Here is a 24,639-nt window from a genome sequence, read left to right as displayed (position 1 = left end):
AAGTGATTCTTCTATTTTTATACAAACTTAGTAACAGACTTTAATTCAACGCCAAATATTTATTTGTGCACCGATTTGAGTGCGGTTTTCGCTAATGTGTTCTGTGCGCAATTTTCTAGCAATTCCAATGAATCTAAACACACACTTATCCTAACGCAACTAACGCCGTAAGAAAAGCACACTCCCAACCCTATTTTCAGCTCCGGAAATGAGTAGAGTGTCCGCGTATCTCATATATCTCAGCTTTATTTACATACTGAGTTGTATATTTTGACTGCCACCCCTAACCGCGTATGTGCTGCCCATGTCACTGACTCATTTTAGTAGATTCGCCTTGTTCTGTGCATGCGCAACCATGATCCCGCACAGTCTCATAGCGCAGCGCCACAAAGGAGCTTCGAGTACGTCGGCAACGCCAGATCATGTGTTCCTTTCTTTCTACCTAAAAATAAATGTGACCAACAGAAAGAGCATTCAATTGCCATTCTAAAATGTGTTTGAACTGCGAAATTCGTCCAGAAATTAGCGAAATACGAGCAATTTATGTATCGCTAATAAATTCATCATAGTATGTATCCAAGGGAGGCTACTATGACGTTCAAGTGATTCTTCTATTTTTAACCAAACTTAGTAACAGACTTTGATTCAACGCCAAATATTTATTTGTGCACCGATTTGAGTGCGGTTTTCGCTAATGTGTTCTGTGTGCAATTTTCTAGCGATTCCAATAAATCTAAATACACACACTTATCCTTACGCAATAAACGCCGTAAAAAAAGCACACTCCCAACCCTATTTTCAGCCCCGGAAATGAGTAGAGTGTCCGCGTATCTCATATATCTCAGCTTTATTTACATACTGAGTTGTATATTTTGACTGCCACCCCTAACCGCGTATGTGCTGCCCATGTTACTGACTCATTTTAGTGCATGCGTCTTGTTCTGTGCATGCGCAACCATGATCCCGCACAGCCTCATAGCGCTGCGCCACAAAGGCGCTTCGAGTACGTCGGCAACGCCAGATCATGTGTTCCTTTCTTTCTACCTAAAAATAAATGTGACCAACAGAAAGAGCATTCAATTTCTATTCTGAAATGTGTTTGAACTGCGAAATTCGTCCAGAAATAAGCAAAATACGAGCAATTTATGTATCGCTAATAAATTCATCATAGTTATCATTGTTTCTCCACGTTTCCAAGGGAGGCTACTATGACGTTCAAGTGATTCTTCTATTTTTATACAAACTTAGTAACAGACTTTAATTCAACGCCAAATATTTATTTGTGCACCGATTTGAGTGCGGTTTTCGCTAATGTGTTCTGTGCGCAATTTTCTAGCAATTCCAATGAATCTAAACACACACTTATCCTAACGCAACTAACGCCGTAAGAAAAGCACACTCCCAACCCTATTTTCAGCTCCGGAAATGAGTAGAGTGTCCGCGTATCTCATATATCTCAGCTTTATTTACATACTGAGTTGTATATTTTGACTCCCGTCCCTACCCGCGTATGTGCTGCCCATGTCACTGACTCATTTTAGTAGATTCGCCTTGTTCTGTGCATGCGCAACCATGATCCCGCACAGTCTCATAGCGCTGCGCCACAAAGGCGCTTCGAGTACGTCGGCAACGCCAGATCATGTGTTCCTTTCTTTCTACCTAAAAATAAATGTGACCAACAGAAAGAGCATTCAATTTCTATTCTGAAATGTGTTTGAACTGCGAAATTCGTCCAGAAATAAGCAAAATACGAGCAATTTATGTATCGCTAATAAATTCATCATAGTAATCATTGTTTCTCCACGTTTCCAAGGGAGGCTACTATGACGTTCAAGTGATTCTTCTATTTTTATACAAACTTAGTAACAGACTTTAATTCAACGCCAAATATTTATTTGTGCACCGATTTGAGTGCGGTTTTCGCTAATGTGTTCTGTGCGCAATTTTCTAGCAATTCCAATGAATCTAAACACACACTTATCCTAACGCAACTAACGCCGTAAGAAAAGCACACTCCCAACCCTATTTTCAGCTCCGGAAATGAGTAGAGTGTCCGCGTATCTCATATATCTCAGCTTTATTTACATACTGAGTTGTATATTTTGACTGCCACCCCTAACCGCGTATGTGCTGCCCATGTCACTGACTCATTTTAGTAGATTCGCCTTGTTCTGTGCATGCGCAACCATGATCCCGCACAGTCTCATAGCGCAGCGCCACAAAGGAGCTTCGAGTACGTCGGCAACGCCAGATCATGTGTTCCTTTCTTTCTACCTAAAAATAAATGTGACCAACAGAAAGAGCATTCAATTGCCATTCTAAAATGTGTTTGAACTGCGAAATTCGTCCAGAAATTAGCGAAATACGAGCAATTTATGTATCGCTAATAAATTCATCATAGTATGTATCCAAGGGAGGCTACTATGACGTTCAAGTGATTCTTCTATTTTTAACCAAACTTAGTAACAGACTTTGATTCAACGCCAAATATTTATTTGTGCACCGATTTGAGTGCGGTTTTCGCTAATGTGTTCTGTGTGCAATTTTCTAGCGATTCCAATAAATCTAAATACACACACTTATCCTTACGCAATAAACGCCGTAAAAAAAGCACACTCCCAACCCTATTTTCAGCCCCGGAAATGAGTAGAGTGTCCGCGTATCTCATATATCTCAGCTTTATTTACATACTGAGTTGTATATTTTGACTGCCACCCCTAACCGCGTATGTGCTGCCCATGTTACTGACTCATTTTAGTGCATGCGTCTTGTTCTGTGCATGCGCAACCATGATCCCGCACAGCCTCATAGCGCTGCGCCACAAAGGCGCTTCGAGTACGTCGGCAACGCCAGATCATGTGTTCCTTTCTTTCTACCTAAAAATAAATGTGACCAACAGAAAGAGCATTCAATTTCTATTCTGAAATGTGTTTGAACTGCGAAATTCGTCCAGAAATAAGCAAAATACGAGCAATTTATGTATCGCTAATAAATTCATCATAGTTATCATTGTTTCTCCACGTTTCCAAGGGAGGCTACTATGACGTTCAAGTGATTCTTCTATTTTTATACAAACTTAGTAACAGACTTTAATTCAACGCCAAATATTTATTTGTGCACCGATTTGAGTGCGGTTTTCGCTAATGTGTTCTGTGCGCAATTTTCTAGCAATTCCAATGAATCTAAACACACACTTATCCTAACGCAACTAACGCCGTAAGAAAAGCACACTCCCAACCCTATTTTCAGCTCCGGAAATGAGTAGAGTGTCCGCGTATCTCATATATCTCAGCTTTATTTACATACTGAGTTGTATATTTTGACTCCCGTCCCTACCCGCGTATGTGCTGCCCATGTCACTGACTCATTTTAGTAGATTCGCCTTGTTCTGTGCATGCGCAACCATGATCCCGCACAGTCTCATAGCGCTGCGCCACAAAGGCGCTTCGAGTACGTCGGCAACGCCAGATCATGTGTTCCTTTCTTTCTACCTAAAAATAAATGTGACCAACAGAAAGAGCATTCAATTTCTATTCTGAAATGTGTTTGAACTGCGAAATTCGTCCAGAAATAAGCAAAATACGAGCAATTTATGTATCGCTAATAAATTCATCATAGTAATCATTGTTTCTCCACGTTTCCAAGGGAGGCTACTATGACGTTCAAGTGATTCTTCTATTTTTATACAAACTTAGTAACAGACTTTAATTCAACGCCAAATATTTATTTGTGCACCGATTTGAGTGCTGTTTTCGCTAATGTGTTCTGTGCGCAATTTTCTAGCAATTCCAATGAATCTAAACACACACTTATCCTAACGCAACTAACGCCGTAAGAAAAGCACACTCCCAACCCTATTTTCAGCTCCGGAAATGAGTAGAGTGTCCGCGTATCTCATATATCTCAGCTTTATTTACATACTGAGTTGTATATTTTGACTCCCGTCCCTACCCGCGTATGTGCTGCCCATGTCACTGACTCGTTTTAGTAGATTCGCCTTGTTCTGTGCATGCGCAACCATGATCCCGCACAGTCTCATAGCGCAGCGCCACAAAGGCGCTTCGAGTACGTCGGCAACGCCAGATCATGTGTTCCTTTCTTTCTACCTAAAAATAAATGTGACCAACAGAAAGAGCATTCAATTGCCATTCTAAAATGTGTTTGAACTGCGAAATTCGTCCAGATTAAGCAAAATACGAGCAATTTATGTATCGCTAATAAATTCATCATAGTAAGTAGTAACCATTGATCCTCCATGTATCCAAGGGAGGCTACTATGACGTTCAAGTGATTCTTCTATTTTTATACAAACTTAGTAACAGACTTTAATTCAACGCCAAATATTTATTTGTGCACCGATTTGAGTGCGGTTTTCGCTAATGTGTTCTGTGCGCAATTTTCTAGCAATTCCAATGAATCTAAACAAACAATTATCCTAACGCAACTAACGCCGTAAAAAAAGGCACACTCCCAACCCTATTTTCAGCCCCGGAAATGAGTAGAGTGTCCGCGTATCTCATTTATCTCAGCTTTATTTACATACTGAGTTGTATATTTTGACTGCCACCCCTAACCGCGTATGTGCTGCCCATGTTACTGACTCATTTTAGTGCATGCGCCTTGTTCTGTGCATGCGCAACCATGATCCCGCACAGCCTCCTAGCGCTGCGTGACTAAGGCGCTTCGAGTACGTCGACAACGCCGGATCATGTGTTCCTTTCTTCCTACCTAAAAATAAATGTGACCAACAGAAAGAGCATTCAATTTCTATTCTAAAATGTGTTTGAACTGCGAAATTCGTCCAGAAATTAGCGAAATACGAGCAATTTATGTATCGCTAATAAATTCATCATAGTATGTATCCAAGGGAGGCTACTATGACGTTCAAGTGATTCTTCTATTTTTAACCAAACTTAGTAACAGACTTTGATTCAACGCCAAATATTTATTTGTGCACCGATTTGAGTGCGGTTTTCGCTAATGTGTTCTGTGTGCAATTTTCTAGCGATTCCAATAAATCTAAATACACACACTTATCCTTACGCAATAAACGCCGTAAAAAAAGCACACTCCCAACCCTATTTTCAGCCCCGGAAATGAGTAGAGTGTCCGCGTATCTCATTTATCTCAGCTTTATTTACATACTGAGTTGTATATTTTGACTCCCGTCCCTACCCGCGTATGTGCTGCCCATGTCACTGACTCATTTTAGTGCATGCGCCTTGTTCTGTGCATGCGCAACCATGATCCCGCACAGCCTCATAGCGCTGCGCCACAAAGGCGCTTCGAGTACGTCGGCAACGCCAGATCATGTGTTCCTTTCTTTCTACCTAAAAATAAATGTGACCAACAGAAAGAACATTCAATTTCTATTCTAAAATGTGTTTGAACTGCGAAATTCGTCCAGAAATAAGCAAAATACGAGCAATTTATGTATCGCTAATAAATTCATCATAGTAATCATTGTTTCTCCACGTTTCCAAGGGAGGCTACTATGACGTTCAAGTGATTCTTCTATTTTTATACAAACTTAGTAACAGACTTTAATTCAACGCCAAATATTTATTTGTGCACCGATTTGAGTGCGGTTTTCGCTAATGTGTTCTGTGCGCAATTTTCTAGCAATTCCAATGAATCTAAACACACACTTATCCTAACGCAACTAACGCCGTAAGAAAAGCACACTCCCAACCCTATTTTCAGCTCCGGAAATGAGTAGAGTGTCCGCGTATCTCATATATCTCAGCTTTATTTACATACTGAGTTGTATATTTTGACTCCCGTCCCTACCCGCGTATGTGCTGCCCATGTCACTGACTCATTTTAGTAGATTCGCCTTGTTCTGTGCATGCGCAACCATGATCCCGCACAGTCTCATAGCGCTGCGCCACAAAGGCGCTTCGAGTACGTCGGCAACGCCAGATCATGTGTTCCTTTCTTTCTACCTAAAAATAAATGTGACCAACAGAAAGAGCATTCAATTTCTATTCTGAAATGTGTTTGAACTGCGAAATTCGTCCAGAAATAAGCAAAATACGAGCAATTTATGTATCGCTAATAAATTCATCATAGTAATCATTGTTTCTCCACGTTTCCAAGGGAGGCTACTATGACGTTCAAGTGATTCTTCTATTTTTATACAAACTTAGTAACAGACTTTAATTCAACGCCAAATATTTATTTGTGCACCGATTTGAGTGCGGTTTTCGCTAATGTGTTCTGTGCGCAATTTTCTAGCAATTCCAATGAATCTAAACACACGCTTATCCTAACGCAACTAACGCCGTAAGAAAAGCACACTCCCAACCCTATTTTCAGCTCCGGAAATGAGTAGAGTGTCCGCGTATCTCATATATCTCAGCTTTATTTACATACTGAGTTGTATATTTTGACTCCCGTCCCTACCCGCGTATGTGCTGCCCATGTCACTGACTCATTTTAGTAGATTCGCCTTGTTCTGTGCATGCGCAACCATGATCCCGCACAGTCTCATAGCGCAGCGCCACAAAGGCGCTTCGAGTACGTCGGCAACGCCAGATCATGTGTTCCTTTCTTTCTACCTAAAAATAAATGTGACCAACAGAAAGAGCATTCAATTGCCATTCTAAAATGTGTTTGAACTGCGAAATTCGTCCAGATTAAGCAAAATACGAGCAATTTATGTATCGCTAATAAATTCATCATAGTAAGTAGTAACCATTGATCCTCCATGTATCCAAGGGAGGCTACTATGACGTTCAAGTGATTCTTCTATTTTTATACAAACTTAGTAACAGACTTTAATTCAACGCCAAATATTTATTTGTGCACCGATTTGAGTGCGGTTTTCGCTAATGTGTTCTGTGCGCAATTTTCTAGCAATTCCAATGAATCTAAACAAACAATTATCCTAACGCAACTAACGCCGTAAAAAAAGGCACACTCCCAACCCTATTTTCAGCCCCGGAAATGAGTAGAGTGTCCGCGTATCTCATTTATCTCAGCTTTATTTACATACTGAGTTGTATATTTTGACTGCCACCCCTAACCGCGTATGTGCTGCCCATGTTACTGACTCATTTTAGTGCATGCGCCTTGTTCTGTGCATGCGCAACCATGATCCCGCACAGCCTCCTAGCGCTGCGTGACTAAGGCGCTTCGAGTACGTCGACAACGCCGGATCATGTGTTCCTTTCTTCCTACCTAAAAATAAATGTGACCAACAGAAAGAGCATTCAATTTCTATTCTAAAATGTGTTTGAACTGCGAAATTCGTCCAGAAATTAGCGAAATACGAGCAATTTATGTATCGCTAATAAATTCATCATAGTATGTATCCAAGGGAGGCTACTATGACGTTCAAGTGATTCTTCTATTTTTAACCAAACTTAGTAACAGACTTTGATTCAACGCCAAATATTTATTTGTGCACCGATTTGAGTGCGGTTTTCGCTAATGTGTTCTGTGTGCAATTTTCTAGCGATTCCAATAAATCTAAATACACACACTTATCCTTACGCAATAAACGCCGTAAAAAAAGCACACTCCCAACCCTATTTTCAGCCCCGGAAATGAGTAGAGTGTCCGCGTATCTCATTTATCTCAGCATTATTTACATACTGAGTTGTATATTTTGACTCCCGTCCCTACCCGCGTATGTGCTGCCCATGTCACTGACTCATTTTAGTGCATGCGCCTTGTTCTGTGCATGCGCAACCATGATCCCGCACAGCCTCATAGCGCTGCGCCACAAAGGCGCTTCGAGTACGTCGGCAACGCCAGATCATGTGTTCCTTTCTTTCTACCTAAAATTAAATGTGACCAACAGAAAGAACATTCAATTTCTATTCTAAAATGTGTTTGAACTGCGAAATTCGTCCAGAAATAAGCAAAATACGAGCAATTTATGTATCGCTAATAAATTCATCATAGTAATCATTGTTTCTCCACGTTTCCAAGGGAGGCTACTATGACGTTCAAGTGATTCTTCTATTTTTAACCAAACTTAGTAACAGACTTTAATTCAACGCCAAATATTTATTTGTGCACCGATTTGAGTGCAGTTTTCGCTAATGTGTTCTGTGTGCAATTTTCTAGCGATTCCAATAAATCTAAATACACACACTTATCCTTACGCAATAAACGCCGTAAAAAAAGCACACTCCCAACCCTATTTTCAGCACCGGAAATGAGTAGAGTGTCCGCGTATCTCATTTATCTCAGCATTATTTACATACTGAGTTGTACATTTTGACTCCCGTCCCTACCCGCGTATGTGCTGCCCATGTCACTGACTCATTTTAGTGCATGCGTCTTGTTCTGTACATGCGCAACCATGATCCCGCACAGCCTCATAGCGCTGCGCCACAAAGGCGCTTCGAGTACGTCGGCAACGCCAGATCATGTGTTCCTTTCTTCCTACCTAAAAATAAATGTGACCAACAGAAAGAGCATTCAATTTCTATTCTTAAATGTGTGTGAACTGCGAAATTCGTCCAGAAATAAGTAAAATACGAGCAATTTATGTATCGCTAATAAATTCATCATAGTAACCATTGATCCTCCATGTATCCAAGGGAGGCTACTATGACGTTAAAGTGATTCTATTTTTTTTAGTCAATTTTTGCTTTTTTCACGATCACTTTTACATTGCAAACTATTGAATACACAGAAATTAAATCTGGTATAATAATCTATAACGAATAAACTGAAAAACAAGGACAAACTTTGATGTTGTGCAAGTGTTTATTATTCTTAAAAGTAACACATTTCACTACATCTTCAGAAGTTCCTAGGGAAAAAAAACAAGAGAAATATTTTAATCTTAAACATGGTGAAACATATTAACATTTTAAAAAAAAAAGCTGATTTCTAAAATGCAATCAATTTGAAACAGGAAACTGTTGAATTAGCAATGCCTTTATTTCAAGTAAAACTTCTAACAACAAATACTTTAAAGCATTTTAAATTTATCACAAATACATCCACTTCACAAATTGAAAAAACTTTGAATGTAACTTGACATTTTATAAATCAGAGTACTTACTGGGCTATGAGGTGATCTCTTTTAGCCAGTCTGATCAAGGAGTCATCTGATTCTCCCTACACAACAACAAAAACTTATCTTAGTTTTTGACGACAATTTTACTATTAACAATACCTTTAAATATAAAAACTGTATAAGCACTATGATGGTAAGTGAAAGATATGCTTTATGGCTTGATTTTAAATTTATGCACTAGACAAAATACAAATAAAAGTTGACCAGTGTTTTGCACTTTAAGAGTTGATGCTTTTCTGCAACCTTAGTGCTTAAACAACCTGTCTTATGTATTTTCAAGAAAACATGTCCCATCAGATTTTACTCCCATTGAATAAACTTATCTTAATGAGGTATTGAAGAAAAAATTACTGTTATATCATGTTCAGATATGCAAATTTGGTTAATAAAAAGAATGCTAACATGAGCAGCGTGTTATAAAACATCAAGTTGCAATGCCCACAAAGCACTATCTGAGAATGGGCAGTACATGTCATTTTGCAATAATCACTTTAGTCCCCATCAACAGGAATGGGGTAATCATAATTGGTTAACTGTAATCAATTGCAATGATTACTCTTTTTTAAATAATCCACAGTAATCTTTTATTGAAGAGATTTTTTACTTTTACTTTTTAATCGTGATTTAATCGATTACAGCTAAAAATTTCAGTGTCATTAAGGTCTTCCGTTTCCAGCGGAAGACCTTATTGTTTTCGTTCGGTTTCTTTTTCCCTATTATTATTATTTTTCTTTTTTTTTCTTACAAATTTTGAGCACGCGATTTCTCAAAAACGACTCTACTGATTTTCACGAAACTTTCAGATATAATAGCTAGCGATGGGAACCTTATAGGTTTTTGATTTTATTGATGACGTCACTTCCGTTTTTGAGATATTGACGTTTTAGCGATTTTCAGAGGGGTGGCTTGTACCTCTAAGTTCTCCTAAACTATTAAAGATATTGAGTTTAAACTTTCAGGGATAGTAGACGAAATATTGTAGATTTGTATTTTTATTTTCATTTTGATCTAGCTTTAAAGGCGCCGAAGCTCGCATGGACCCGAAAATTGAGATGAAAAAAACGTCTTAATTTTTTCTGGTTTTCTTTAATTATCTCTTTTCTGAAAAATATTTTGTTAAAACATGTAATGTAAAAATAGTTTTTATTTACAAGACCTTTCTTTTGAAATCAAGAAAAAGGGGCTGGCCCCTCAAACAAGGGGACTAAAGGGCTCTAAAGTCTTTTATCTGTAGCACTTTACTGAACAATATTTTGTGAACTTTTTTAGAAGCAAATATGTTTATCTCACAGTTATGTATCTAAGCAATGTAATGATTTTATTATGTGTTACGTAATTAAGGGTTTTTAGGGACCGAAAGTCCAAAATTTCGATCACCCATATCTCAGAAAGGAAAACTATTTTGTAATGCAATACATAAGAAAAGTTGTTCAAATTAATGTTCTTAACAAAATGCAACCTTCAAAATTTTGTTAAACGGCCCCTAAAAGGAGATAAGGGATTGGCCCCTAAAACATTCTTTCTCATATATCTCCAAAACGGTAACGAACTTTTAAACACTTGTTGAACAAAATTTGTATAGAATTAAATAACCTTTCATTTGATATCAAGAAAAAGGGGCTGGCCCCTAAAATTAGGGGACCAAAAAGCTCTAAAGTCTTTAATCTGTAGCCCTTTACTGACAGATATTTTGTGAAATGTTATACTTATAGAAGCAAATATGTTTATCCTACAGTTATGTATTCCAGCAATGTAATGATTTTATCATGTGTTACGTAATTAAGGGTTTTTAGGGGCCAAAAGTCCAAAATTTTTATCATCCATATCTCAGAAAGGAAAAATATCTTGTAATACAGTACAGAAGGAAATTTGTTCAAAATGATGTTCTTAACAAAATGCAACCTTCAAAATTTCGTCAAACGGCCCCTTTAAGGAGATATGGGATCGGCCCCTAAAACCTTCTTTCTTATATATCTCATGAACGGTAATGAATTTCTAGACACTTGTTGAACAAAATTTGTTTAGAATTAAACAACCTTTCATTTGATATCAAGAAAAAGGGGCTGGCCCCTAAAATTAGGGGGATCAAAGGGCTCTCAAGTCGTTTATCTATAACCTTTTATTGAGAGATATTTTGTGAAATGTTATAGAAGCAAATGTGTTTATCTCACAGTCATGTATCCAAGCAATGTATTGATTTTGTCATGTATTACGTATCTAAGGGTTTTTAGGGACCAAAAATCCAAAATTTCGATCACCCATATCTCAGAAAGGAAAAATATTCTGTAATGCAATGCAGAAGAAAAGTTGTTCAAATTAATGTTTTTACCAATATTCAACCTTTGAATTTTCTTTAAACGTCCCCTATAAGGAGATTAAGGATCGGCCCCTAAAACATTCATTTTCATATATCTCCAGAACGGTAACGAATTTCTAAACACCTGTTGAACAAAATGTGTTAAGAATTATATGAACTTTAATTTTATATCAGAAAAGGGGCTGGCCCCTAAAATAAGTGGACCAAAGGGCTCTAATGACTTTAACCTGTAGCACTTTACTGAGAGATATTTTTTGAAAGGTTATAGAAGCAAATATCTTTATCTCAGAGTTATGTATCGATACAATGGATTTGTACTTTTTCCATATTATGTTTTGCTGTCGAAAATCAAAGTCGATGATGTCATATTTCCTTCTAAAAATTGGACGGAAGACCTCCTCGTTGCTCGCAACGAGATCGTGTCTAGTTATAATTACTTTTTCAATTACTCTTCACATTAGTGGGACCTTAAGACCTCTAGGACCTACATAAATAAGCGTTATACATGCTAAAACAATCTATAAATATTCTATATATTTTAAATATATACATTTTTTATAATATATATTTTAAATATATAAATATTTTCTAGCAAGAATTAAATGCACATACCATTCGCCTGATATTTCCACAGATGGCATATGTTGTGTTGGATCCAGTCATGCGTCCAGTGGTGGGATCCACCTGTAATTTTGAATTCAAGAAAAAATATACGTAGTCCTGTCAAAATGCCAGTTAAGGTAATGAATATGGTAGCCTTATCAAAAAATAAAACATCACATTAAAATATATTGAACTTACATCAGCGATGTTGATCTGGATAGAAGCATGGTCCTTTGCAGCAATAATTCTGTTACTTGCAGAGCTGAAAGTATGTATTTAATGTTAACAGTTTTGTATCATGCAAGCTATACTTATATGTATCCAACATGAATCACCAAAGAAAGCATTTTATAGTATAAGTGTTGACATTTAATCATTACTGGCACTGTACCAGTTATCGGCTAAATTTAATGTTTTCTTTTCGTATTTCCTTATTTCTCGACACTTTGGATAAAACTTGACATGCTTTACATGGTGCACTCCTTATTTATCTATCTGTTAGATTATATCATTATTTAGAACCCAAATCATCTTGTTTTTGTGATTTTAGCATGCCTCAAACTTGCAGAGTTTTTACGACTTACTGTACCAGTTATCAGCTTCCTGATAAATAGTAAAGCCCCTGTACATGTTGATTTTATAGTAATACTCTGCAAAATGTAATTTGAATTATGCACTTTCAGGGTCAGAATAAAGCTCGTAGGGGTTATGATACGGCACATTCACAAAACTCATAAACTTATTCAGTTGTTACCATACGGTAATACACAAAATCGTAGACTATTCAATACATAATTGTGCAATCAGGCGTTCAACTGCCCTATGAATCTCTCGGAATTTAGTGAATTTCTTTTGCTTACACGTTAAATATGTCAAATTAAAGAAGGGATGTAATAACGTATCACAAAGAGGTAATATTCTAATTTTTAACTTATTACGTCACTTCCCTCACTGCTAAAAGTGCAAAGATGATAAACATCAGTAAACAATGATTGTTTAAGCTCATGTTTAAAACATATTTCATGCAAACTTACTGTTTTTCATCTGAAAAAGATGACTGAATTGAAAAATCTTGGATTGTCGGGTGCTATAAACCCGAATTCTTAGTTTAGCCGATAACTGGTCTTAGCCGATAATGTTGGTACAGTTATAATTATTCATTGAAAAAAACGTTGAATATTAATAGTAAAAGAGCAAATAAACATGAAATTATGAACACAAATACATGTTCTTTTAAAAGACATGAACTACTAGAAATCAAAGATTTTAGTTGCATTGTGATTTGTAAACAAACCATTTTCTTGGGATGTACATATCCACAAACTCTCCAGTTTCGTTCTGCATGTTGTCAACTTACTGAAAGATAAGTTAAAATTTCGAAAACTACATCACACTTTAGTAGGGGTAAGTCTATGCTAAATCTACTGAAACAAATACATGTCCACTCTTATTTTAGGAATGAATATTATCATTCTTCACCAGTATTGATAATAGTTGTGAATGTATAATTGAATTCAATATCCGTAAAAAAATTATGTGAAGTATACTTATAACTATTTGAGCTTCAAAAACTGACACAGAGAGAGTGACAAAATAAATACACACGACTGCAATGGCTGTTATAAGCAAAAAGGAAGCACATGGGATAATTACCCATAATGCAATAGTTCCTAATATGAAAGGGTTGGTATAAAAACTCATAAAATCATAAATAAATGAGTATAGAAATGGGCCGTCTTTCGTCATTATATAAATTGATTAATTTTATTAGTAAGTTCTCATGAAAACATATAAAACATAATCAATATAGGGGATCTCTCATTAAAACTTTCACTGTACTGTAAATCAAATACACGTACGAGTTGACAACATTTTTCAAGCGTCTCGGTGAGTAACTTTATTTTCACCCGTGCGCTTTTGGTCTGCTGGAGAAGTTGGAAGTTGGAGAAGTTTTGGTTCCCTCCAAGATGTCCTTAAAGGTTTGTATTTCAGTTAAGCCCTAAGTTTGCATTTATTTGTTGTTATGACATTATGTTTTATGTTGAATTGAATATACTATTTTCTGGAAGGGTGAATGTCTTTGGAAAGGTACCGTGGAAGGGTGTACTGCAGCAAAAGATATCTGGAAGTCACTCATCCGTGACTGACATGACTGTCAGTGACAGTAAAGTTGATCATGTTAATAATGTAAAGATGTAGAAAAAAGTTAAAATTTATTATTTAAATATATATGTGAGGGAACCCATAATAAGAGAACGTTTTAGGGTTGCTCTTATCACAGTTCACAGAGTTTTAGCCATAATTCGTATACTGTTATCTTTGATCCGACAAGCATTACGAGTGATAAGACCAGTGAAAGGTGCTCAAGGGCAAGAAATCATAAACCTGCCATGTTTAAATTGCATTAGTCTACAAAACTGTCGTAATCAAAACCGACTTTCACTACAACTATGAATTTAACACATGTAACAGATGGAATAACTAATGTGATTTCATCTCAACACATGCTATTCATTATGATACCAAAACTGCAGGCAAAAAGATAACATAGCAGGATTAGAAGAATTAACAGCACTAGAGATGAAAAGTATTTACATTTACCTACAAATACTTCCAAAGCTCTTAAAAAGGAATTTGAGAATTTGAGAAAAGTCTTTTAAAAGTTAATAGAGATGTCTAAATTAACCAATGATAAAAAATAATACCGGTAGTTTTTATCATGCAGTAACAAAATTGGGTAACTGGGGTGAAAAATAATGTCATAATTTAAATCAGTTGAACTTTGGCATTTCAAAAATTGATATCATGCATTCCTTAAAAGAAAAACATTTGTTTGGAATTACCGTCTGTTGGTTTCTAGACCCAGGAAAGAGGGAGGGATTTTTTTTTTTTTATTTTTCAAACTTGAAGTTTAACTAATTGAAAATTGGTCAAAAATAAAAATGTCCATATAAAAAAAAAGTTCTTTACTTTTTGCTAATAAAATTTTATCGGGGGGGGGGGGGGGGGGGGTATTTCAATGAGACAATTCCAAACAATCAATAATTTCATTTTGGCCTAGATAGACTCTGATAATATAGGGTTGGTTTGTATGGAACTTAATTTTTATTATGAGTTGAGTACCTTTTGCTAGTCAGTCAGAAGACTGCAAATAAATAATTTTTGAAAGCTGACCCCACTGTTAATTGTACATTTTTGTATCTCAATTCCTCTGATATTTATTTTTGGCCCCATTGAGTTTTAGATGTCAAGGTATGTGTCCTTTTAAAGATAATGGAGACTTTGTTCTATGATAATTTGGTAAATATGTCAGTTGGCCAAATCAAAAGTAGCACTATCTATTTTTTGTAGAAGGAAACACCCTCTGACCAGCAGCTTCATTTAGCTGCTTTACAAGGGAATATAGAACAACTAAAGCGTGTTCTGGACAGTGGAAAAGTACATGTGGATTGCAAAGATAAGGTAACATGATGTAATGCTATATAATTTAAATGAATAATTATGCGAATAATTATAAGGATAAATTTTATCAAAATGTTCATTAGGTAATTGATTTGAAGTCTTCGTTTCTTTATGAAAATGTTGTTGGACATGCAGATAGTCTATAAACATTTGATCGAAGTTGAATGCCTTGATTTAGATGAGACTGTTCTGAAATATTTTTTTACTTGGACTATAGTTATCTGATTTTGGCTTCCTTTTAGGAAGGAACAACTCCATTGATTTTGTCTGCAGCGAACAACCATCTTGAGTGTGTGAAAGAACTCTTGAAGCAAGGTGCAGATCCATCAGCTCGAAGACTGGTATGCTGCACAGAAAATTGGTCAACTAATTATATACTTTAAAATGAAGTTCAAAACTGCATCTCTCTCTCTCTCTCTCTCTCTCTCTCTCTCAGAGAGAAAACAAGTTAGGTATTTTAATTTTATGGAGTAACTTATAAAAAAAGCCTACTGTGAAATCATTAGGATTCATGGTGGCTTAATTTTCATGGTATTCTTGTGTATCCCTCATCCATGAATTACATTGAAAAAAAAATTATAAAAGTGTTACTTTTCTCTCCAAAATTGAAAACCAATGCATCCATGAAATTACATCCCCAATGAATAAGCAAAAAACCCACAATTTACGAAAAATTGGCCCCCACAAATTTAAATGATTCCACAGTATATACCAGTATTGATTTTCAAATTTATGAGTGTTTTACAGACAGGTACTTGTGCCCTGTTCTTTGCCGCTCAAGGAGGATTTTTGGACATTGTCCGTGTTTTGTTGGACAGTGGAGCTTCTCTGGATTTGGCAAGCTATGTAAGTTTACAATGAATTACAATATATATGTTTCCTCATTGATTCTGATGAAAGTCCAATGTAAATGAGGTATAAAAGCCTCATTTGAAACCCATGGTGAGTTATGCTATATTGTTCTCACCATCACTGGTGAAGAGAGGAACGAAGCAAAATCACTAATCAACCATGGAATTCCAAAAATGATGCTAAATTACAAGGTCACTCACGAAGTTCATGATTATTTTGATAATAAATGTGACTAGCTTCGAGGTAATGTGTTTCAATTCAATTTATTTTTCAATTTATTTACCATTTTCACTCAGACCATCTGGATTACAAGCACTACCTTTATACTTAATATCAATGAAAACAAAGGGAAATTGTATGGTAAATGAATTTGATATCCTTTTACATATAGTTGTATGGATGGATTGTGGTTTATGGTTTTACATTGATTTGATTTACATTGTCTGATTTGCTGTGATTTTGACAGGATGGAGGGACCCCCTTGTTTGTAGCCTGTCAGTGTAATCACCTGGATGTCGTGGAGGAGTTACTCAGCCGGGGGGCAGATCTCCACGCACAAATGATTGATGGGGCCACACCTCTGTTCATCACTGCACAAAACGGTCACCTTCATCTGTTGAAATACCTCATCAGTCGTGGGGCTGATGTCAATGTCAAAAGACAGGTAGGTAATAGGAACATAAGAACGGTATAATGCTGTTACTTAGCGGTGCAAGGTGTAGTTAGATTAAAACTGTAGTAGTTGAATGAACAATTTTACTAACCATTTCATAATTTAAAATTTATAATGATGATTGATGCTGTAAACAGGTAAGATAAGATATACCAGTGAATCGACCAGACTTGAGTTGTTAATCTAAATTTTAAAAAAATTCTAGTTCTTAAAACAGATCATTTCATTTCAAATTACCCAAAGTCCTGCAATAATTTTATATTTTTTTTTTGATAACAAGGTTAGATGTTCCAACAGTAAATTTTCTATGGTTTTGCAGGATCAAGCCACACCTTTGTGGATAGCTTCACAAATGGGACATACTTCTGTCGTCAAAGAGCTTCTGTCATCTGGTGCTGATGTAGATGCCATAAGAGAGGTAAAAAGTCAACTTTCATTTATTCACACCACCATTTGTCTCAAATGGAACAAGGTTAGATTGTGTAGGTTTTCTTTTATTTAAAATTTTAAATCCAAATGTCACTTGAAATACTTATTAGATAAGTTATTGATTGTTTTTTAAAGACTTATAATATTCTGCTAAAGCTAGTACATGTATATTTATAGACATGTACAGGGTGTGTACTATCTTTTCACAGGATGGAGCCACGCCCCTCTTTAAAGCCTGTCACAAAGGCCATTTAGATGTTGCGGAACAGCTTCTGAAACACAAACCTAACTTGGGACTATTGCAGGTTTGTTGGTTTTAGGAATTAATTTTTTTTTTTAATTCAGTACCACGGGATTTAAAGCTAACAGTTAATTTTTGATTGCTGGTTGTGTTTAGAATGGCGAGACCCCACTCCATGCTGCTGCCTTGTTTGGACACATGAAAGTGATGAAGCTCCTCATGTCCTATGGTGTAGACACAAGGCTCAAAAACAAGGTGGGGAAAATAACAGGAACTCTTTCAGCCATAGTCAAACACAGCTAATATAACGTAAGAGTTTTTTCTAATCGAATGTCAAAGGCACATGCATGCACAGACCTTTTTTCTATTTCAGGAGGGAAAAACTGCAGGAGAACTTGCTCAAGATGCTGGATATGACTACATTGCCAAATTTATCAACAGTTACCAAACCAGTCAAGACAGAAAAAGCCCCACTACTCCTCCTTAATGTTCCAGCTGATTAAGGAACTTGATTATAACCCCCACCGGCTTCCAGCTAAGCAAGCTTTCTGTTTGTCTGTGATTCTACCAAGGTCCCATATTTACCATCAAGTGTTTCATAATTACGCAAATTTAGATTTTTTTTTTTGGTAGGTTATGAACTACTTATATGTACATGTAGGCCATTTTCTTTGTGTACATGAATTTTATGCAGATGATTTATTATTACGCATTCTCAAACTTTTTTGTTGAAAAAGGGGAGAGAGAGGGTTGTATATAGAAACCATCATCATGGTTAATGTCATTTTTTTTGTTGAAAGAAGTTATATATGAATATAACCTTGGATTTTTTTCCTGATGAGAAGTTTTTCAGACATTGTGATTCCTACATAAGTATGGTTTAAAGTGTCAATGCCTGACTCCTCTATGTGTAAACATGTAGTTTAAAGTGTCAATGCTTGCACTTTGATTTTTTCTGAATGATCTTGCCCTTGTTTTCAAGGCTTTAAAATTGTTTTTGGAAATGTTTATTAATGTGGTGCAGGCCACCGTGTCAATGGCGTTGGTTCATCCTGTGAATGATTGTATTTATGTGTTTATATATTTTGAAGCCAAAAGTATTGTGACCACTTAATGTTATAAAATTGGCTCTTTCTGACATATTACCATTACTTGCAGCACATCTTGCAAATCAATTCAACTGAAAGTATCAACAACAAACAAGTTTTAAATACCGGTATTTAGAAAGGGGAAGAAAATCTGCATTTGTATTTTGTTGGGGGTTTCAAAGGGATGGATTTTAAAGTCAAAGATGATTCAACATTCAATGCAGCACTGCAAATTGTGATACATACAAGATCTGCTTTCTTTTAAAGTATACATGTATATATATTTAAATATTTATTTATATTGATGTCTTTATGTAATACTCTTAACTGATACCTTTGATAATCATAATTTGAATACTTTATGCACTTCCAGTGCGACATGAGCTAGGGAATTGTAGTGCAATTTTATATTTCTATGCTAGTCATTACCAGCATGCACAGATCTTGTGCAACAGCAGTGTACTGAAGAAGAAAAAATGGTAGAAATAGTCCTTGTAATATATACATGTATATTGAAATACCTCAACATTGATAGTAGTTTCTGAGACAATAGGAATTGATTAGTTGGATGTAATTGTGTGCGTTTGTAATGCAGAGAAATAATTGAAATTGGTGCATAATATTTATGGGTGGTATTTTCATTTTTAATGTCAGTTTTTGTAAATATCATCCTCCAAGTCTTTCCATGAAATGAAGGCTGCCTTAAATGTTGTGCTGGTGCTTCTTTGGCCATTTGTAGATATTGAAACTGTTGATGCTTTTTATAGACGATGTTTATTTGGACTAATTAGGTACTATGCTTGAATAGTTGACAATCAAAAAACCGAGCACAATGGTGAAACTGGTTTTGTTTCTCTTCTTTTACAATTTGTATAACCAGTGTGAATACAAATATCAAAATACAAAGTACTTGTTTTAAATTCACTTCAAGATATTTGATAGATTTAATTTCATTGGTTGTGAGCTAGTTTACATAGACATGGATAGATATACGTATTTCAAGTAACATGTATTTGGTTATTAATTAATGATGCAACATGCAATGACTCTGACTGCTAGAAATGTAATGAATATCGATATATATTTTTTTGGCGGAGCACTGTATATCAATGAATTGACACAACATATATTTTTGGGGTTTTTGTACAGTTTCATGGTCTCAAGTCGAGAATGGTGCAGATATGAATCCTTGCAATTCATGTATAGTAGATTCCCATAAAATCCAATTATTTTTTACACCACCCCTCTGTAAAGCACAATCTCTCAATATTAAAGAAGTTTATGCAATTTAGCTTTTTAGAGTCAAATTCAAAAGGAAGGTTGTGTTAAAGACTACAATATTGAATGCATGCTTTTTCAAACAGAAATTATATTTTATGTTTTGTTCAACATTTAATTACTGTAATTGCAATTTTCATTTCTCTGAATAATCAAACATTTATAGTGGCCTGATACTGGTGTCATTTATCTCCAGATTATTTATTTCTGAATATACTTTTGAGATCATCTTTTTCTAGAGGTTAGAAGTACTTGATGTAAACAAACTCAAATTACCTGGTTTCAATATTCTAGCTTGAGGATGTGAAATCTAAATGCTTTAGTTTGCAGGCTGCATCATTTGTTCAGTGACTATAGTGAATAGTTTAGAATTTTTTTTTTAGATATGCATGTAGTATTGTATATATTAGTATAAAACGCATTCATACTTGTTATTTAATTCTGTGATTAAAAAAGAGTTTCTGTGAACAGTATTAGCTTTTATTAATACTGCATTTTTTATTAAAACTACATGCATATTTTTGCTACCTACATGTATTTGTGTTGAATAACGAAATATAACTGTGCAATAAAATCCCAGCATTCAGAATGATAAAACCGTATGAAACCAGTGGATATGGAATCAGCAATGGTGGTAACTGATTATTTATTTTCTGAGCTTAATACATCAGCCGATCTTTTCTTTTAAAAAAAATACCAAAACAATAAAATGGACCAATGGTATAGAAAACCAGGTACTTTTATTAACATAACATGCGTCTGTTAACAACTTTTTGGGGTGCCATTGGTTGAATATTGTTTGATTATGAATGATGCACTCTATAGTCATGATTATTTATACTATAAAAATAATGCCTCAGAACTTTTTATTTACATGTAAGTCATTGTAATAATAAATCTTTTTATCTTGTTTTCTGCTAGTTAATAATCACAGTAGTTTTGTTTGAGAGTTGTCGCCCATTTATGAATTGATATTAACTCATGTAGTCCAAGTCATATGTACTCATGTGTTGTGAAAAAATCAAAACAACTGGATCATCTACTTAATTATTTGGACAGTTTTTGTTACATAATTGTATTATCGTTATAATCAATATAATTTTAATTATACAGCAAATAAACCTTATGCATTGGCAATGGTTTTGATGTCTTAATTTGAATTCTACAACATTAAATGCAATTTATGCAATTTTTTTTAAAATTCTCTTGCACAACACAATTTACCAAGCAAATCTATAATCATTTGATGGCTTGCAACTTCTAGCATTGTCTCTAATAATCCTTTCATGGCTTGCAACTATCACTAAAAAAATCACAAAAACGACAACACGCTTTCTTCATTTCAACTCTGTCATATTTGGGCGAACAGCAATGATATATTGTGCCTGACCATTAAGAAATTCATCCCATGTTACTGATCTGAAAGAAACAAATAGTTATACATGTAAATTTAAGCATGTTATTCGGAAAATATGAAATGTTTTTATCTGCAAATATTGAACATTAACAATTAAACAATACTAATAAATGTCTATTGAAAATTGCTCATACTGACCCCATTTCTTTTACATCTAATGACATGGCACGTTCAAGGGCATGCTTGGCATACGTCTCTGAACCAGTATTCTTCCTCCTTCAATAGAGATCAACCATGTCCAAAAATAAACATATCAAGGAGCATACCAATAATAGGTAACACTGTGATTCTATGTATATACATACCCATCAGATATGTTGAGACGACTAAAATACTCATCGAACACCTTCCGTGCTTCGTGTTCCGTAATGCTGCCATCATTGTTGATGTCCAACCGGGAGAAGGCAATCTTTGCCATCATCACTTCTTTTTCCGTCAGCAAGTGAACTAACTCAGCCTGGTGTACAAAAAACCCACTTCAATTCTAGTTTTATTTGTATATGAACCAGCGATTTATATAATATGTCAAAGGTATAATATTATGAAATCTACTTTAAAACAAACCTGTTCCCTTGAAGCAATTTTCGTTTTTGCTTGGAAATTAAGAAATTCCCACCAATCAATCGTCCCGCTGCCGTCTGTATCAACCAATCGAAATTCGAGATCAAACTGTTTGCGTTCATCCTCTGTCACATGACGTCCATATTGTTTTTTCTTGTATTCAATGAATTCTTCAAATGTGATTTGTCCTCCTGTAAAAAGTTCATAATCTTGCAATAATTTATTACAGGGGTAATGAAATTTAACATTAAAAGCGGTGAACTAAATTGAATGTAGATTGATAATTTACATAGTTCATCGTCCGAAACTTAGCCAGTCTCGAATATTTTAGCGAATTCGACGATGCCAATACTGATCCTTTACCTTTAGGATTGATTTCTTCATCGAAAGTATCTATGATGCTTTGTAGATCCTTTTCTTTTAAAAGTAAACTCAGGTCGTCCTGTCAAAACAAAGGAGTTTGTGTTGAAACTACAATATCTTTTTCATGCTTGAACTTATCCAAATTTCTGTTTCTCGGACTGTTTCATTGTCTCGGTTTATCCGTCTTTTCTTTCGATCTTTCTTTCTTTATTCCCGAATGACTGTTGGATTTTAAATAATCACAGTATACATGCCCTTTATTACAGGCACCTGCCGTTACATATGTTTTCATAATGAAAAAGATATACCCTCTTGCTTTTATTATGATCGAGATAAATACATAACGTCAGGTGCATGTGCCCTTTCTATAAAGAATCTTACACACTCTGGGCAGCTCCAACCGACACTGGTGTTGGCTCTCTTTATGGCGGTAAGATGGGACGGGTGCAGTTCCTTTAGGGAAAGAACACAATCTTTGTGGAACACTTTGTCACATATTCGACATGGATACTGCTCTTCACAGGCTTCGAACTCTTTTCTACAGATGTGACAAACCTCATTCTCCTTGAAAAAAGAACAAAAGTGGTGTATACCCATCCTTGAATACATCAAATAAATTAACAATAAAAATGACGCAACTAATCGACAGTACAAAAGGGTTTTTTTTTTATTGTTTTGATATTTGTCCATTGAATTTTTTCCACTACATGTACTTTAGAAAACCCATTGTTGTTCATTCCGCTACTGGCGAAACCAAATCTATTTCCAGCCAGTTTAAAAGTATAAATCAATTTGTCCGCCTAAGAATTATACGCATCCTTTGAACTTTTTACAAAGCTTTCAAAATAATGAACTTGAACTTGGGAATAGGGAATACTATTAAACGCCGACGGACGCCAGACTTGCACTTCTTTATTTGGAAGAATTTGCTCTTCTTTCTATGTAACGTTCCGATCAACAATAATTTGTACATACGTTACTCGTTCTACACGAATTCATAAGAAGATGTAATATATAATATTATTTATATGTTCTTTAGTGGTTGATGCGGCTATGAATGTTTCAATTACTGCAGAAAAATTGTAATAACCCGCTGACGCGACGCGTGTTTTGTGATTTTTCTGTAATGCTAGCTTCTTTCATACTCTCATGAACCACCAAAAATTTAAAAACTAGAAATATCGGAAAAGGTATAATTAATGACTCAGCATTCTGTTACTACATGGTACATGTCTATAAACTAGTTGACGTCCATGCTTAACTCATAGTTCTGTGTCATCTTAATTGATATTAGCCAATTAAGGTAATTTCTGTGCATGCAATCACCATAAAATTGGAGTTCTAAGGACATCATTTTCTTTATGAATAGAACTCTTTCCTTTTTCTAACATGTGGATGAATAACATAAGTTTAAAAACAACCACAACAGACTAAAATTCTGTTCGAAATTACATGTGTACCCCCGACTCACCTGGTGACGCATCAGTAGGTCCCTGTGCGTCAGACCGACGGACGCCGCGTTCGATTTCCTCCTGATGTACCACTCCCGTACCACAGAGTCCTCGTCTTTGAGGTCCTCCTGTGTCTTCTGGGAGTCCTTTTTCATTTCATTCATAAACTCCCTCAGCTCCTGTCGAATTTGAAGATGATCTTTGCAGTGTTTCAGAAGCGAGCCCACAAGGGCCGCTCTGGGTAGGAACTTGTGCCATTTTTGTCCGGTTTTGTCCATGACTGTCCACGAACTTACTACTGGTACTTAGTCAGAACAGCTAGGTCATTCAGATTTTTCTTTTTCTTTTCAGCATTTAAAAAGAAAAGATTTAATACGATTATGATAAACTCTTACAGTGCGAAACGTTAAGTTTGAGTACTACATTTAGTATATTGGTATAAATAAGATATTTTAGGACTGTTTTTGAGTGTTCGTTTACAAACACGTTAATCATAAATTAAATTTAATCTTTTAATTTCTTTTACCCGGAATTGCGTATTGAAATAAAGAATTAGATCATCGCACGTAAGCTTTTGTGTTCTTTGACCAATTAGCGAGAGAAGAATTACTTACATTCTTTAGAAAACCGATTTTAGGTGACAGTTATAATTGGTTTGTTGTAACTTTTGAACTTATCTAAAATATCAATCTATATACCATGAAAACTTTATTGTGAAGTGAAAAAAACGACATTAGTTTTCCAATTTTCTACGCATTTAATTTATTGAAAATTCGGTGTTCAGGTTGACAAAAGCATAGAGTTCGAAAATTAAAAGTGAATACATGTAGTGTTGGGGCATGATGATAATCGAAATATTGTCTT

At 35.5% G+C, this 24,639-nt stretch overlaps 3 protein-coding genes across 5 annotated transcripts; 1 reads left to right on the top strand and 2 right to left on the bottom strand.

Annotated features, from left to right (window-relative positions):
* Positions 1–8,705: 8,705 nt before the first annotated feature.
* LOC105344033 (small ribosomal subunit protein eS21) lies at positions 8,706–13,626 on the bottom strand. Of its 3 annotated transcripts, none has more exons than XM_011451607.3 (6): positions 13,566–13,626; positions 13,255–13,316; positions 12,159–12,222; positions 11,970–12,041; positions 9,026–9,081; positions 8,706–8,770 (listed from the first exon to the last, which is right to left on the bottom strand). In XM_011451607.3, the coding sequence occupies exons 2-6, from the start codon at positions 13,302–13,304 to the stop codon at positions 8,761–8,763; spliced, it is 252 nt and encodes an 83-aa protein (XP_011449909.1). In that variant the 5' UTR covers positions 13,305–13,316; positions 13,566–13,626; the 3' UTR covers positions 8,706–8,760. The 3 variants fall into 3 exon arrangements, with proteins under 3 accessions (XP_011449909.1, XP_034312508.1, XP_011449910.1); XM_034456617.2 differs by having other exon boundaries at positions 13,537–13,577; XM_011451608.3 differs by having other exon boundaries at positions 13,508–13,569.
* Positions 13,627–13,812: 186 nt separating this feature from the next.
* LOC105344034 (ankyrin repeat domain-containing protein 29) lies at positions 13,813–18,699 on the top strand. Its single transcript, XM_011451610.4, has 9 exons — positions 13,813–13,939; positions 15,312–15,422; positions 15,665–15,763; positions 16,170–16,268; positions 16,741–16,938; positions 17,267–17,365; positions 17,586–17,681; positions 17,774–17,872; positions 17,991–18,699. The coding sequence occupies exons 1-9, from the start codon at positions 13,928–13,930 to the stop codon at positions 18,102–18,104; spliced, it is 927 nt and encodes a 308-aa protein (XP_011449912.1). The 5' UTR covers positions 13,813–13,927; the 3' UTR covers positions 18,105–18,699.
* A 2,487-nt stretch (positions 18,700–21,186) lies between these two features.
* On the bottom strand, positions 21,187–24,111 carry LOC105344036 (PHD finger protein 24). The gene is made up of 7 exons (XM_011451611.4): positions 23,796–24,111; positions 22,706–22,888; positions 22,325–22,403; positions 21,965–22,152; positions 21,706–21,857; positions 21,539–21,616; positions 21,187–21,402 (listed from the first exon to the last, which is right to left on the bottom strand). The coding sequence occupies exons 1-7, from the start codon at positions 24,051–24,053 to the stop codon at positions 21,321–21,323; spliced, it is 1,020 nt and encodes a 339-aa protein (XP_011449913.3). The 5' UTR covers positions 24,054–24,111; the 3' UTR covers positions 21,187–21,320.
* Positions 24,112–24,639: the final 528 nt, after the last annotated feature.

This window comes from Magallana gigas, chromosome 7, assembly GCF_963853765.1.
Source record: "Magallana gigas chromosome 7, xbMagGiga1.1, whole genome shotgun sequence".
Taxonomy (NCBI): domain Eukaryota; kingdom Metazoa; phylum Mollusca; class Bivalvia; order Ostreida; family Ostreidae; genus Magallana; species Magallana gigas.
Note: the sequence above shows the minus strand (reverse complement) of the source record. Positions and strands in the feature narration are given on the sequence as shown.